Source organism: Urocampus carinirostris, chromosome 14, assembly GCF_059441175.1.
Source record: "Urocampus carinirostris isolate Australia breed hairy pipefish chromosome 14, RoL_Ucar_1.0, whole genome shotgun sequence".
NCBI lineage: Eukaryota > Metazoa > Chordata > Actinopteri > Syngnathiformes > Syngnathidae > Urocampus > Urocampus carinirostris.
In genome coordinates this window covers 38,109,904-38,126,119 of record NC_142362.1, presented here as the reverse complement: position 1 = coordinate 38,126,119, position 16,216 = coordinate 38,109,904, and the positions used below count along the sequence as shown (strand labels likewise).

The following is a 16,216-nucleotide window of genomic DNA, read 5'->3' as shown; positions in this document are numbered from 1 at the left end:
TAACATAGTGTGCACCGCAGTCTCTGTCGCTGGTTCTGTTTCTGCTGCAGCCATCTTACAACAACATATTATACAAGTGTGCATATTTAAAAATACTGTACAGTGGGAGCAAAACTGGGTTTTGTTGTAATTTATTTAATTTTTGTTAAAAAAGTAAAACACACGGATAAAAACTTGTAGGAGTTTGTTTTTCAGCTTTATCCACTTGCGAACCATCGATTTATTAATCGTCAATTTTTTCGCGACTGCTCAGTTTCCATATTCTTTCGCATACTTGTAGAGATCAACACACAATAGTGTCTGAAGACACAAAAAGCATTCAGTGGAGGGAAAGTGAGGTTTTGGATTAGATCAATGTTTGTGGGGACAACTCTGTTCAGTTCTCTGTAGCACAATGACTTTTAAATAATACATCCGACAGCGCTGTTTTCTGAAGGCAAGGCAGTCGACAGCCCGCCCCTTTTGTATCACACACAATGCATGGGCGGCTTCACCATCTCAACATGCATAGGATCGATGGGGGCAAAAATCTGTAGTTGCTACGGGGTTTCTGACTTTCTCATAGATCGCCAAGATTTTGCATCCAACCTTAAAAGGTTCTTTGGACACCTTGATGCCATGAACATAACTCTGTATATAATAATTGAAACCCTTTTCTACTGTCTTTTGTGATAAGTTTGCATAATAAGTACGAACTGATATGCTATCAGGATTAGCAACTAGAGTCGCTGGCTGTTGTATTTGCTCCATGAGTGATACATGGATACCGTAACTATCGTCGCCGTGGATTTGAGCTATCTGTCAGATCTACTGTTTGCTAGACACGCTATGGCGTTAACATCCACGAGTACTTCCGCAAACAATGCATTGCGTATGACGTCACGTGTCCTCTTTTGCACAAGCGGGACATGGTGGTGTTCATACAGGAGAGAGCATAGACGTCACAGGACATCGCATGTAACTCGCATTTAGTTGAAAGTGTGAACGATCTGACCAAAAATTGGATATCACCCAAAAATAAGAGTTAAATATTAAGCTCTGCAGTGTAACCTAGCCTTATACCACCTCAACCTTTAGCAGTGATGCCCACACTTGCCACACAGCCTGTTTTTTTGTTTTGTTTTTTTGTCTTTTTCCTGACTTTTATGAGTCATTATGTGACCAACAAGTCCAAACCCTAATGCCGAGCACCAAGCAGGGATGCAACGGATACCAATGTTGTAAGTCTTAGCCAAGGCTCAAACCTGTGAACCCCCAGCACCAGGGCACCCACACAGCCTCATGATGTCCTTAGTTAGGCTTTAAATGTTCCCCTTAAATCACACAGGGCCCACTGCAGGAAAGGGCGCTTTGCACAAGTTGAAGAAAATTGGAGCCTTTTATGTGGGCCTTATGGTTGTGAAAATACAGTAACAGTAAAAGTAATATTATTCCCTTTGACGCTCAATTAGCTAATTTTTTAACTGAAAGCGAGGTCCGCTGCACACTTTTGGGTCCCGACTCACCAGTTGAGAACCATTGCTTTATAACCTGCTTGGGAGAAATGCTACCTGTGGTGTTTGTGCATGTTTATATAGACGGTCTACAGAAAACTGCTACCACTCTACTTTCCTCGCTCTGAAGAGGAAGAAAGGTTGTGCTTACCACTCGTGCCAGCTGACATTGGCAACTCAGAGGGTGAGCCTATAGTCCCAGAGAGGCAAATCCGGATTTCAGAAAAACCAGGAAGCTTTGAAGGTAAAAGTAATACGCTCACTCACGAGGCCACAATATATCCCTGTAAACATTCCAGTAGTTTTTGCGTAACAATACAATTAGTACATAAAACTGCTGTTACATTTATAGTTCTCCTGTGAATAATAGACACTCATAATAAGGAGAGAAACCACTAAAATGGAATTTGTACTTGAAAGAAGAACATGGACGACTGTACAAAATCTTGAGATGTCCTGGTTGTCTAGTCAGTTTTTAAAGTTCCATCTAAGCCTTTTTTATTGAAAATCATTGATGGTACACAGAGTAGGACAGTCCTAAAGAGTGGGGGAATCCATGAAAACCCACATGGTTTGCCTCCTCATGGGTAGAGATTAATAGTGTTGGAACAGTAAATATAAATAGAACAACCTTTATGCAAGTAACATTTTCCATGTTTCAACGGTTTAATTTTCCTGTGTCAGCTTTAGTTGAGTGATTTCTTAATCGTGTTTGTTAATTTTCCCAAACCAGTTTTATTGACCATCGCACAGGAAACAATTTTTTCATTGCAAACTCTTTAGGGCTGCAACTAACAATTATTTTTAATAATTGAGCAATTACTTTTTCGATTAATTATGGAATGCGATTTTTTTTAAAACACATTTTTAATTTCCTCTATTCAAATATTGAAGTTTTGGACAAATAGAAAAATAGTCCACAAAACAACTGAATATTGTAGGATATAAAACAATAAAGTATAAAACAAAACAAAAATATTCTAATGTATGCTATACACCTGCAATTATATATAAGATACTAAGTGCAAAAAAAATAAAAAGAGGCCAACATCATAGGAAAATCCAAGTTCTTTGGATAGTAATCTTATTGTCCATGTAATGTTTTTTACAGCACTTTGAGCTGCATTTGGGTGTCTGAATTCTGTTTTTTTAACAGCCAGGACCATAAAGGGACGTGTCAATCTATGAGTATGTCACAGCAAATAATCAAATCTGATTTCTCAGGTTGTTTTAAACTGGGTCAAGATTCTTAGTATGGGGAGTGAATAGGACCTTTCTTGTTGCAATTTGTCAGCTTTCCAGGATAGGTTCCTGATGCCTTATGTAGCTAATAGATCTTCAGCAGCCCGCTGTTTACTTCTAACTTTGATGGTAGGTTACAAGACTAATGTCTGAATATAAACCGAAGGTGGTGCTGTCATTGCAACATCTTGACGAACACACGCACATTAAAATAACCTATATTATTTGTCTGATTTTTGGCATAGATGATTCAGAAGAAGAGAATCTAGGGTCGGATCTAGGCCAGGTGGGCACCCATGCCTTTGCACGAATGGAGGGAGATGTTGACAAGCAACGCAAACTGATTCTCCAGGGGCACTTGTCGGAGGCTGCCATACAAGAGCAACGCCAGAGAAAGTAAGACTACCATTGACAACAGTGCTATGGTTGTCAACATTTTCAAGCAGCTTTTCCATGTTTGGGCTATTTATTCAATCATCAAGACAATCAAGCTGATAGTCTTAATCAAGTTAAAATGTAGCCTGTACTTAAAATCATGTTGTTTATTTTTGTTAGAGCAATTATTTACACACTGTAATACTACTCAAAGTACAGTTTAAAAACGCAATTATTATTCTCAACTGTTGAATTGGTGTTTGATTTTTTATCTTTTGGTTAAGAGCTGATCCAGGGACGGAAGTTGTAAATTAGCCTTTGCTTCTAACATTGATGTATAAAATGTACAACTGATTTACTGTTTTTATGTTCCTTAGTTACAACCGCTGGTTGTGTCATGCCAGAGCAGAGGACCTCTCTGACATCGCTGCCCTGAAAGCATTATATCAAACAGGTGAAGTACCTTTTCTGTGCATGACTGATGCATTTTAGGGTCAAGATATCTCCAGAGGAGGGCAGTGTTGTCTCACACTCCTCAGTCGTGGGCATAATAAAAAGGCAAATCGCTACCAATGCTCCCCTACTTACGAACGAGATTCGTAATTTAAATTTGTTCGTAAGTTGCTTAAGTGCTATATTTTGTATGGAATGTATGTTTAACGTTTATATAAGTATGTTAAACGTTTATATAAGTATGTTTAAGGTTTTGTACTGAAAAATAAACATTTAATAAAATAAAAAACTCTATAAAGATAAATAAAGTGAAGTTTAACTTACTTTTCGAAAAGTTGGACTACCTCCTTCTTTGTGGTAGAAAAAAGCGATCCAACAATTTTTCTCAACCGCTTCAAGCTTTCATATTCCACATTCATTTCAAATGAAATTGCTCGCCAATTCTTTACACTTTACACCAACCATATTGAATGGATGCATGAGATATTAAACTATAAAAATGTTGGAGATACAGTATAGTATGTTTACACACGAACTAGGGCTGTGACAGGAAGAGGAAGCCAGTGGATGCTGGGTGAGCTCTCACAGCACCACACGCCAGTAGCGGCGGAAAGAAGCTCTACAGTACTGTCCTGTACTTGGAAAAAGGTCCACAACACAAAATCTAACTTACATCAATGTCCGGATCTTTTTCAACATCCCGAAAAAAATGTTTGTATCTACCGTTTTTCGAAACTCGACTGTTTGTAAGTAGGGGAGCGTCTGTGTTTCATACTTTGGTCGACCAGGCCCCCAATGATTATATCAAGATTGAAACAATTGGCTCAACAGTGAAAAGTTGCTTTTATATTGACAAAGGTTCTTAACTGAAAGACTACATCATCCCTGTTGAGGGGACCAGTCTATAGCCACCAATCAGAACTTGTGATCCTTATCACATTAGAGGAGTTGTCGTGGCGTGCATTTTGTTTTGTGAAACAATGCACGTCTATGTACATTATTTCAGTGTTCATTTTACCTCTGAAAAGTTTTGGGTCCCGGGGACTCGCATGTTCAAAAATCTATGGGTCCCAACAGATATCTATGGGTCCCCAAAATTTAGTGTTATACTGAAATTGTAAATCAGCGACAAATATATAATATAAATCTATATATTCATTCAGTTTTAATCATCACCGTTTAATGATAATACAAAGCAGTTATCACTTCAAGTTCACAACAATATTGTACATTATACAAAATACAGTAATCCCTCGGTTATCGCAGTTAATGGGGACGAAAACCACCCGCGAAAAGTGAAAACCCGCGAAGTAGCTACGTACAGGACAGTACTGTTGAGCCTTCAAAAATGTTTAAAAAAAAAAATTGTATTTTTAAAAAAATATATTTTATTTTATTATTATTTTTTTTTAGACCCGCGAAGCTTTGAACCCGCGAATGTGGAACCGCAAAGTAGCGAGTTCAGTAATCCCTCGGTTATCGTGGTCAATGGGGACCAAAACCACCCGCGAATTAGCGACGCCCCCTTCAAAAATGCTTAAAAAAAGGAAAAACATTTATTAGTGATGCTAATAAAAGACAAAAGAAACTAAATATGAATAAAATTATGACTCACAACACGTGGTAAGCTTTCTCTCCTGGCTTTGATCTGTTTGATCTCCGGCAAAACTAACATAAAATGCGACAGAAACAAAATGAAAATAAATCCAAACAGCTTGCCAACATCATTTTTGCCGTTCCATGTATTCCGTTACTCCCCAAGCCGGCACAAAATTTATTAATTGTATTCATATTTAGTTTATTTTGTCCTTTATTAGCATATTTGGTATTAGAGTAATCCAAAGTAATTGAAAGTAATCAAGTTAAAGTAACCCTACCCAACCCTGCCGCCACAGTTGTAATGCCTTCTCAAGGTCCAATTGCAGCAACGGAATTTCGATATCTAATTTGTGGTTTACATTGTCGTGGTGCCAATCGAATGTGCTCTTCTGAAAGTTGGTATTGCGAAATAATTTATGCAATCCATTTTTTTGTCACGCTGGGTACACGCATCACAGAACATGTAGCCTCCATTATCATCCTCCTCATAGCGTAACCAGGAATATAATTGAGTCCATTTTGGCAGAGAGGTCCTTTTCTTGCTAGGAGTATTCTTTTGTTTATTTTCTTTCGTCGAATCGTTCGCTTCAACACACGTGCTTTCCTTGCCGGAATTATTGACGTTGTTATCACTCTCCGCATTATGTTTCGACTTATTACTGACACTGATAAATGACCAATTTTGTGTTGATTTTTACCTAATACTGTTTTTTCGGAGGCATACTTGACCTTCACTCGACAACAAGCACCACAACAATGACGTAATCTCGAAGCAACGAAATCTCGTTTCCCGAATTCGGCGTGCATACGAAATCTCGAACCGCGAGACCAAAACAACAATGGCGGATCTGCCTGACGAAAAGTTTGGAGTGCGATAAATCTTTGTTAAAAAAAAAAGTAATCTGGTAATAATGTCAATTTTGTGTCAAAAAAGTTGCGTCTTGGGGACGCACGTTGATTCGACACTATGCGTCCCCAGCAAAAATGATGCTTCTAGGACGCGGACAAACGAGAACACTGTTATTTGGACGTGAGCTAAAATAACTCATTTATAAATATTTTTTGACTATCCCTCTGTCATGTGTATCAGACCTATCCATACACATATATTTTTTTATTTCTTTGTTCATCAACCTGCCCCCTAAGACGGTACGAGTCACAACATGGACTTTAAAGAAAACTAACTGAACTGTGTATACATATACATTAAATTTTTGGGTGAATATTTTATGTGGCCTAGTTAGAGATTTGAATTCGTCAAAGTGGCGACAATTTCTTATTCAATACATGCCAATTATTTTGACAAGAGCAGTTACCCTAAAAAACCTCCGGACATTGCTGTTAGTTAGATTTTGTACTGTGTGCACCTTTTTTCGAGTACAGGACAGTACTGTTGAGCTTCTTTCTGCCGCTACCAGCGTTTGGCGCTGTGAGAGGTCACCCAGCATCCACCGACTTCCTCTTCCTGTCACAGTCTCAGTTCGTGTGTAAACAAACTATACTGTATCTCCAGCGCGCTAAGAACTTTCACATTTTCTTTGTTTAATATCTTGTGCATCCACTTAATATGGTTGGTGTAAAGTGTAAAGAAGAGTGAGGCGTTTCTTTTGAAACGAAAGTGGAATAAGAAAGCTTGATGTGGTTGAGAAAATGGTTGGATCGCCTTTTTTCGGCCACTCTCTCTACCAGGGAGGAGGACCTCTTGAAGCTCATCTTCCAGAAGTAAGGTAAACTTGATTTTTTTTTATCTTTACAGAGCATGTTATTTTTTTAAATTTTTATTTTTTTAGTACAAAACAATACAGGTTACTTATACAAGCCTTTAACATACTCATATAAACCTTTAACATAAAAAATATAGCACTGAAGCAACTTACAAACAAATTCAACTTCGTAAGTAGGGCAGCCTCTGTACATAGCATGTTTTGTGTCTAGTATTTTGTTGGCTCATAAATGCAATAATATTTATCACAGCACAATGCCATGAGTTTCAAAGTGTTAACTTTTCAATTTTTTTTCTCTTACCTGCCAAAAAATGAATGAGGGAAAAAAACCTTTATAAGTCTCATTTTGGGTAGAAATTTATTTTATCAAATTCAATACCCAAAACATACATGTCATTTTGAAAGGCAATTTAAAATCGAGAACACGGTATACTAACGTTACACGTTCGTGGATATCTTAGACACGCTCGTCAGTAACGACATAAAATATTTCGTGTTATTCAGATAACTTTAGCATAAAGAAACATGTTTACCAAACGATCATCTTCACTCTAAATCACTAAACCAATCAGATCTTCATCCTCTGTGTCACTTTTATCGGTCAACATCTCCGGGTATGTCCCGGAGTTAGACGATGTGCAGACTTCCTCCTTCAGAATTTCAAAGAGCGCCACTTGCGGTTTAAGGTTAAAGTAACTTGTGAAGTGTTATACAGTACCAATAATGAAAATGTAAAACTCAATGAAATGATAATGTGTTAATATATTCACCAGAGTATAAGTCGAACCCCCGGCAAAACTATAAAAATAAATGCGACTTATAGTCCGGAAGACACGGTAGGTTTCCACTCACTTTTTCCGAAGTTGACGTATTATTTACATTGTATGTATATGTGTGCATGTGTGCATGCCTGTTACTTTTGTCTCTCCTTTTCAGGTGTGGACATGTGTGGCAGGACAGTGATGGTTGTAGTGGGACGAAACATCCCAGTGACAGTCATTGACCTTGAAAAGGTGCAGCTTTTCTATTTCTCAAAGAATTACTGCACACATTGCCTTTTTCGTGTTTTTTTTATGGGTGCTTGAAATCCTTAAAAATGCTTGAATTTTGATGTCGTGTTTTCAAAGTAGGAAAATGCTTGGATTTTGGGTGAAGTGCTTGAATTTGTTGCCTTTGCCATGTCTCATCACAGTCTGACACCACACTTTTAAATGAAGAAAAAAAAGTGTGCGTAAAAATGACACAGATTCCTCATTATTGAGTTGTCATGTAAAGTGTTTCTGCCCCCTACTGTCTCATCCAAGAGTGCTGAATTATTAATGATAAAACATTAGGCATAGTTATTTACTATATAGTAGTTTCTTGTGTTTTGCAGGAGATCCCTAAAAAACATATGAAATATTAATTAAATAATTCACAGATCAACAAGAAAAAGAAGAAACAATTTTAGCTTTTTACACACTAAACCGATTTAAAGTGAAACAACAACACCAAATCCCTGAAAATGCATCAACAGAATATAAATTTAAAATATTACCTTCAGTTCTATAAATAAATGATAAAGTCCCCCCAAAAGATTAAGTATTTGCACTTCTTTTCTAACCAAATATCATTAGAACAAGTCCAAATCCGGCTCATTTTTCTGCTTTTTATACATACAGTACTTTCTTTACTTTCTTTTTTGTCTTCTGTATTGAAATCCATTATTACCCAACACCTATAGAGCCCTTTTCATGTTTATAAACAAGTGTGACTGGCCAAGCTGCGCGTGCATTGTTAAAAGGGAATGGCAGAATTCATGTCAGTTTATAGCAGCCCACTGATGCAAAAAGCTCATCGATAATAAAAGCTGAAAATAGCACAAAGTATGTGCTAGCAGCAAGATAGCCACTCCATTTTAGTCATCAAAGTAAAAAAAAAAGAAACATTCTTTTAGATGTTTAACATCTATAGCACCCTTTCTGTGTATGTAAACAAGTGTGATGTAGCCAAGCTGTGCGTGCATTGTTGAAGCGGAATGGCAGAATTCATATCAGTTTTTAGCAGGCCATTGACAGGTCATTGAGGTCGTAGATCATAGATAGGAATCTCAAAATAGCACAAAATATGATATCGACTTTTTTTTTACTCATCAAAACAAAGGAAAAAAATAAACATTCCTTTGATCTGCACTGGGTTTTTTTTTTTTGAAGGTACTGAAAAAAATTAAAAATTGGCCTTGGAAGTGTTTGAATCTGTCCATAAAAAGGGTGTACGTAAAGTGTTTTTTGTTGCTAGTGCTAAATGTCGTTTGTCACCTTAAATTTGACACAATTTTAACATAATTGTTAAAATTATATTTAAATTTAATATTAGTCCTTGCTAGTTCGATACATCATTTAGGATTGTGAGTGGCTTCGATTTACTCAAAAACTGGCGACTACTAAAACCTGCTGAATACTGTGTTTGTCTGATGGGACTTTCTGTGATTACTGTACTGTGGAATTAGTGCATCTAATGTTTATTTCTGCACCCAGGCTTTGCTGTATTTTATCCATGTGATGGACCACATTGCTGTAAAGGAATATGTGATGGTTTATTTCCACACACTGACAGGTGAACAAAACCACTTGGACACAGAATTCCTCAAAAATCTCTATGAAATTGTCGACACCAAGTAAGTTTTGTTTGATATACTGTAATTTTCATCAGATTGTTTCAAATGTTCTCCCACCTATGTTGTCTTATACATTAATTTGCTGCATGTGCAAAAATAAAAGTATTGTCTAAGATTTGATCTGCAACTTCAGAGGAACTGTTTTAATCTATCCTCAAACCACACTTATATTTTATAGCTTATGGATGACCTATTGCAACATCTGTTGCAGCCTGGTCATCCTGAAAGGGGGATTACCTCATGTCCGGTCCTTTCCCAAGGTTTCTTCATTTTCCTCTTGTTAAGGTTTTTCCTTGCCCTCATGTAGGTTTCAGATCGGGAGATGGTGTATGAATAGTCTGTTGTTTGCAATTATCTGTGATCTGCGCAGCCCTTTGAGACTCCTTGTGATTGAAGTCTATACAAATAAGCATTAATTGACCTAATTATAATGAATAAACGATAAGCTAAGACTCAATATATAGTACAACTATTTGAAATGCTCAAAATGTTTTGTTTGAAATAGTCCTGCAACAACGAATCGATAAAATCGATTATTAAAAGCGTGTGTAATATAGTGTAATAATCTGTGAAGCCCTTTGAGACTCTTCGTGATTTAGGGCTATACAAATAAAGATGACTTGACTTGGCAACGACATAGTCCATCTATGTATGCGTCTTTCAGCACGTCTATTCAATGCAAATGAGTGCATACTTGTAGTAAGTACCCACTTGGCCTGACAGAGGGCGCCATAGGACTGCATTATGTTGCACCAGGTACTTATAGAACCAAACCCAAATTAATTTTAAATCACTTTTCAGATCATGAAATTCAACTAAATGTGCTTTATAAAAACTTTCAATGTACAATGATATGCCACCCAAAAGCTTATGTTTTATCGAACCATGTAGACGATGACCTTAAAAATGTACTTTATTTACATTAGTTTAAAAAAAAACATACTTAACGTGTTTTGGATAAATATAATAAAGAAGATGAATATATCAAGACTTTCTTTGGGTATTACATGTTATATGAGTCACTACCAATACTATGTTAAGATTTATATGTAAATTCTTTGTTTTCTTATGTCTTTTGTGGGGTAAGGTTTGTTTTCTTGTTTTGATTTTAAAGATGTCTTTCCTTCTAGGAAAACAAAAGGGACAGCTGTAGGTACTGAAAAGAATGTGCACCCTGTTTCAATATGAACCATCTATATGAAAAACAACATGAAAAATGTTCAATATCTGATGCCACAATTTTGCTGGTTTTCAATGCAAAAAAAGCTTGGACCTGTTGGTATACTGGGTGACTAGTGTGTAGGTAGGTAGGTAGGTTGGGTACAGTGGGTAGGTGGGTTCGTAGATGGCAAGGTACATTTAGTTTTATTCATCTATATTATAATTACAGCAACATTTCATCTCATATAATAGTAGATCAACGTTGTTCTTCAACAATCTTTGATTGCTGTTTTCTTTTTCATCAATTCTAGGTTTACAAGAAACCTAAAGGCTTTCTATTTTGTTCATCCAACATTTCGCTCCAAGGTAAAAGTCATGGTGTGTCAAATAAAGAACACATTTCACTCAATTGTAATTTTACTGAACTTTGAAAAGAGGACTCTGCATTGTTTTATTGCAAATTGTCAGGTTAACGACCTTGCAATCAAGTCATTTGTATTTAAAGCATCTCGGACTGCTTTCTAAAAATGCATTTTTGAAATTCACTGCTAACCGTTGTACTTACTCCGTTTACCAACAACCCAACCTTTGACCTAATGCATGACTAACTCAAAAAGCTATACAGGTGAAAATCGTAACCATATTTTCTAGTAAAGTGTCTTTCCCATTGTTGAGTTGTACTCTTACTAAACTTATTGAAACATGTTGTCATCTAAAATGAACTTTTCTTGTCAAAACTCGCAGGTTTCCACCTGGTTTTTCACCACCTTTAGTCTTTCTGGCATGAAGGACAAGGTGCATTTCCTCAACAACTTAGAGCAACTCTTCACCTGCATCAGGCCGGAGCAGATTGACATTCCTCCTTTTGTTTTAGAGTACGATGCACGGGTGAGTGCTCATACGACCAAATCCATGACTTGCGCTTTCACATACCCACTTTGTCTCATTATTTCTGTATTACATGTTTTATTTTTCAATTTCATATTCATTTTGTCATTTTTTTCTTCTACCTTTTACGCTGTATATGCCCTCACTTGTCTCAACACAACAGTCTAATTATTTTGGTGAAATATGAGATTAGTGTGGAAAAACCTACCTGAGCACTGATATCCCACACCCAAAAAAAAATCCCCAAAATGGTTGGTTGGTTGGATCCCTTACCTACTAGGGTCTTAGGGGCACCATTTCCTGTAATCATACATGTATGATGTATGTATGTATACATGTGAATATTTGTAAGTATGTATACATGTGCATATATGTATGTATGTATACATGTGCATATATGCATGAAGTGTCCCGATGGATCACCACCTTATCGTGGTGGGGCACTTTGTGTGTCTCCATGACCCCTAGAGCTATGTCGGCGGGAGTCTCGTACTCCTGGTAGGGTTACCCAAGCCGAACAGGTCGAAGGGTAGAGTCCAGACTAAGAGTGATCCCAAAAGCTGGTGGCGGCACGCTTTGAGGCGGTTTCCTACAGGCCTGGATCCCGGCAGCCGCCTGCAGTTGTAGGAAGATGCCGGTCATCTAGGGTCTCCCTTGCCAGTTGAACCATCTTCTTTACAATCAAGATAGTGGCGTTGGGGAAAGCGCACCCCTTACGCCACTTTAAAAACCATCATTGTGCAGGTATCCCCTTTTACCTGAGTCTCCGACCACAAAAGTCTGGCGGCGATGGAGTATCCAGTGACGGGAGCAGGTTTGAATGAGCTGGAAGCTCTCAAACCTGCTCCCGTGCAGACCCTTGTGCGTCTGAGCAGCACTATTTAGTGGCCGCACTGCTCACCCCAATTGGGGAAAGGCCTAGAAATGGTGGCCATTCAGCACAGTACCCGGACAGGAAACCGCGCCTGTCGGGACATTCCACTATGTGGTCGAAAAACAATAGCATTTAGAATTGCAGCATGGAACATAAGGACACTCCTGGATACCAGTCTGGACAGACCACAGCGCAGAACAGCACTCATTGCCAACGAGCTGAAGCGCTATAATGTGGATGTGGCAGCGCTCCACGAGACCAAACTCCTTGAGGAAGGCTCACTCAATGAAGAGGGAGAGGGTTATACATTCTTTTGGAAGGGATACCCCATGGGCAGACACCATCTTCACGGAGTTGGTTTTGCAATTAAGAACACCCTACTGCTGAAGCTCACAGAGTCACCAGTGGGTGTTAGTGAAAGACTAATGACTCTTCGCATCCCACTTGCAAAATGCAGACATGTCACGTTAGTAAGTGCCTATGCACCAACACTGGCATCGAATGATGAAGAGAAGGATCGCTTCTACCAGGCACTCGATGACATCCTCAGTCACATCCCGAGGAATGACAAAATCATGCTGCTTGGTGTTTTCAATGCAAGAGTCGGAAAGAACTTGCAAAACTGGAATGGTGTGATTGGTGCCCATGGCATTGGAAAAGTTAATTCTAATGGCATGAGACTTCTAAGTCTGTGCGCAGAGCATAACCTTACCATCACAAACACCATCTTCCAACAAAAGAATAAATATAAGGCATCCTGGATGCATCCCAGGTCCAAACACTGGCACCTGATCGACTACGCGATCGGAAGGAGGGCTGACCTGAAGGACGTGCTCATTACAAGAGCTATGCGTGGGGCGGACTGCTGGACCGACAACTGCATGATTCTGACAAAGGTCAGAATGCATGTCCAGCCTCTAGATCTCAACCCTCCTGGACAGAATGCACAAGGCGCACAGAGCCACCCTGAACAACCCACAATCTCAATTCCATAAAAAGCTATGGCAAGCCCTTCGTTCCGAGGCCCAGACAACTCTCAGAAAACTGCAAGATGAGTGGTGGATCTCAAAAGCCAATGAAATCCAGTCTCACGCTGATAGAAGCGATATGCACAGTTTCTATGATGCAGTAAAAAACATCTATGGCCCAGAAACTGCTCCCTGGCACCTGTTAGATCTGCTGATGGAACATCTCTAATCAAGGATCAGGCTATGATAGTGGAGCGGTGGGCTGAGCTTTTCAACACCCTGCTCAACCAGCCCACCCCAGTGGACCCAACTGTCCTTGCAGAGCTCCCTGAACATCCTACATTGCCAGACCTCGACCTCCCGTCAACTTTTAATGAAATCCTGCATGCAGTCAAAACCCTGAAAAATATAAATCCCCTGGACCTGACAACATCCCAGCTGAACTTCTCAAGGTAGGAGGCTACCTCTGTTCACGGACACTGTTTCACTACATTTCAGAGGTGTGGAGACAAGAGTGTGTCCCGCAACTGTGGAAAGATGCCAACATTGTGACCATCTTCAAGAATAAAGGAGATAAATCCATCTGCTCCAACAGTAGGGGTATCTCTTTGTTGGCCACTGCTGGAAAGGTCCTTGCCAAGGTCATGCTCCGCAGACTCATCTCCACAATATCGGAACGCGTCATCCCAGAGTCACAGTGTGGTTTTCGAAAGGACAGGGTAACAGTCGACATGATCTTTGTGACACGTCAGCTCCAAGCGAAATGCCAGGAGCAGCACAAGGACTTGTTCATCGCCTTTGTCGATCTCTCAAAGGCATTTGACACAGTGAACAGGGACCTACTGTGGCAAGTCCTGAAGAGATTTGGGTGTCCACCCAAGTTTCTCACCATTCTTGCACAGTTCCATTCAGGGATGACGGCCAGAGTGGTAGTTGGAAGACACAGCTCAGAGCCCTTTGGCATTGAAACTGGAGTGAGGCAAGGCTGTGTGCTGGCTCCAGTTCTCTTCAACATCTTCCTTGTCTGTGTAACAACACTGCTACGTAGAAGGGTGGAGAAGCAGGCTGGAGTTACCATCAACTTCAGGGTTGATGGTAACCTGTTTAACATCAGGAGGCTAGAGGCAACTACCAAGCTGACCTCAAAGACCATCATCGAGCTGCAGTATGCTGATGACTGTGCCCTGGTTGCCCATACACCAGAGGCTCTGCAAAACATTCTCTCTGCAGCTGTAACTGCATACACCGTTGTCGTTCGTTGGGGTTGTCCATCGATTCGATGATGACCATCTTCTTTTATTTGTGAGTCTGCTGATGTTTGAACAGTCCGATCCTCGATTGTGGTCGGAGACTCAGGTAAAAGAGGATACCTGCACAATGATGGTTTTTAAAGTGGCGTAAGGGGTGCGCTTTCCCCAATGCCACTATCTTGATTGTAAAGAAGATGGTTCCAGTGGCAAGGGAGACCCTAGATGACTGGCATCTTTCTACAACGGCAGGCGGCTGCCGGGATCCAGGTCTGTAGGAAACCGCCTCGAAGCGTGCCGCCACCAGCTTTTGGGATCACTCTTAGTCTGGACTCTACCCTTCGACCTGTTCGGCTTGGGTAACCCTACCAGGAGTACGAGACTCCCGCCGACATAACTCTAGGGGTCATGGAGACGCGCAAAGTGCCCCACCACGATAAGGTGGTGATCCGTCGGGACACAATGCATACACCAGAATGGGACTGACTATCAACACCCAGAAGACAAAGGTACTCTGTCAGTCCAGTGCTGACCTCCCACCAAACCCAATCCTCACAGCAGCAGGGCAATACCTGCTCATGGTGCCCACCTTCATATATCTGAGGAGCATAGTGTATGACACCTGCTCATTGGATGATGAGATCCAGAGCCGTCTCAAGCAAGCCTCAGCATCTTTCGGTCGACTAAGGAGAAGGGTCTTTCAAAACAACAACCTTAGACTCCACACCAAAATGCTGGTCTACAGAGCTGTATGCGTCACTACATTACTGTATGGATGTGAGGCATGGACTATCTACAGCCCCCATCTGAAGAGCCTGGAGACCTTCCATGTAAGATGTCTTTAGAAGATCCTTGGCATCACATGGAGGGACAGAGTGCCGCACACACAGAGGTGTTGGAGAGGGCAGGCAGCTGAAGAATAGAGTCCATTATGGCTCAACGCCAACTCAGGTGGCTGGGGCATGTTGTTCGAATGCCCAGCCACAGACCACCACGCCGTATCCTCTATGGTCAGTTATATCTAGGCCAACGCATTGCTGGTGGGCAGAAGAAGCGGTTCAAAGACCAAATGAAGAACATCCTGAAGAGATGTCGGATAAACCCCTCCTCATTGGAGGAACTTGCTTCCTGCCGAGACCTCTGGCGCTCCCACTGCTCACAGGGAGTGGATTATATGGAGGAACAGCGCATGCAACACCGTGCAGCAAAGCGTGCAAAGAGACATGCTCGCCAGGCCACCCCTGCTCCCCTCAGCACCCCCTTCACATGCTCTCTCTGTAACTGCATCTGTGGATCCAGGATCGGACTGTTCAAACATCAGCAGACTCACAAATAAAAGAAGATGGTCATCATCAAATCGATGGACAACCCCAAGCAATATGCATGTATCTATACATGTGCATATATGTATGGATGTATACATGTGCATATATGTATGGATGTACAGTGGGACCTTGCGGTTCGATGTTCGCGGCTTCAGAGCTTCGCGATCTTTAATGGTTAAAAAAAAACCATGGTCGGGATCAAAGTTTTTTT

The 16,216-nt window shown here is 40.3% G+C and overlaps 1 protein-coding gene across 2 annotated transcripts in view; it reads left to right on the top strand.

Annotated features, from left to right (window-relative positions):
* gdap2 (ganglioside induced differentiation associated protein 2) overlaps positions 1-16,216 on the top strand; it is a 69,372-nt gene that overhangs the window by 18,277 nt on the left and 34,879 nt on the right. For both annotated transcript variants that reach the window (XM_088352582.1, XM_088352583.1), the window contains exons 7-13: positions 1,578-1,737; positions 2,981-3,131; positions 3,488-3,564; positions 7,823-7,899; positions 9,403-9,542; positions 11,015-11,069; positions 11,448-11,591. In XM_088352582.1, coding sequence (XP_088208708.1) covers positions 1,578-1,737; positions 2,981-3,131; positions 3,488-3,564; positions 7,823-7,899; positions 9,403-9,542; positions 11,015-11,069; positions 11,448-11,591 — 804 coding nt within the window. The remainder of the gene's footprint in view (positions 1-1,577; positions 1,738-2,980; positions 3,132-3,487; positions 3,565-7,822; positions 7,900-9,402; positions 9,543-11,014; positions 11,070-11,447; positions 11,592-16,216) is intronic.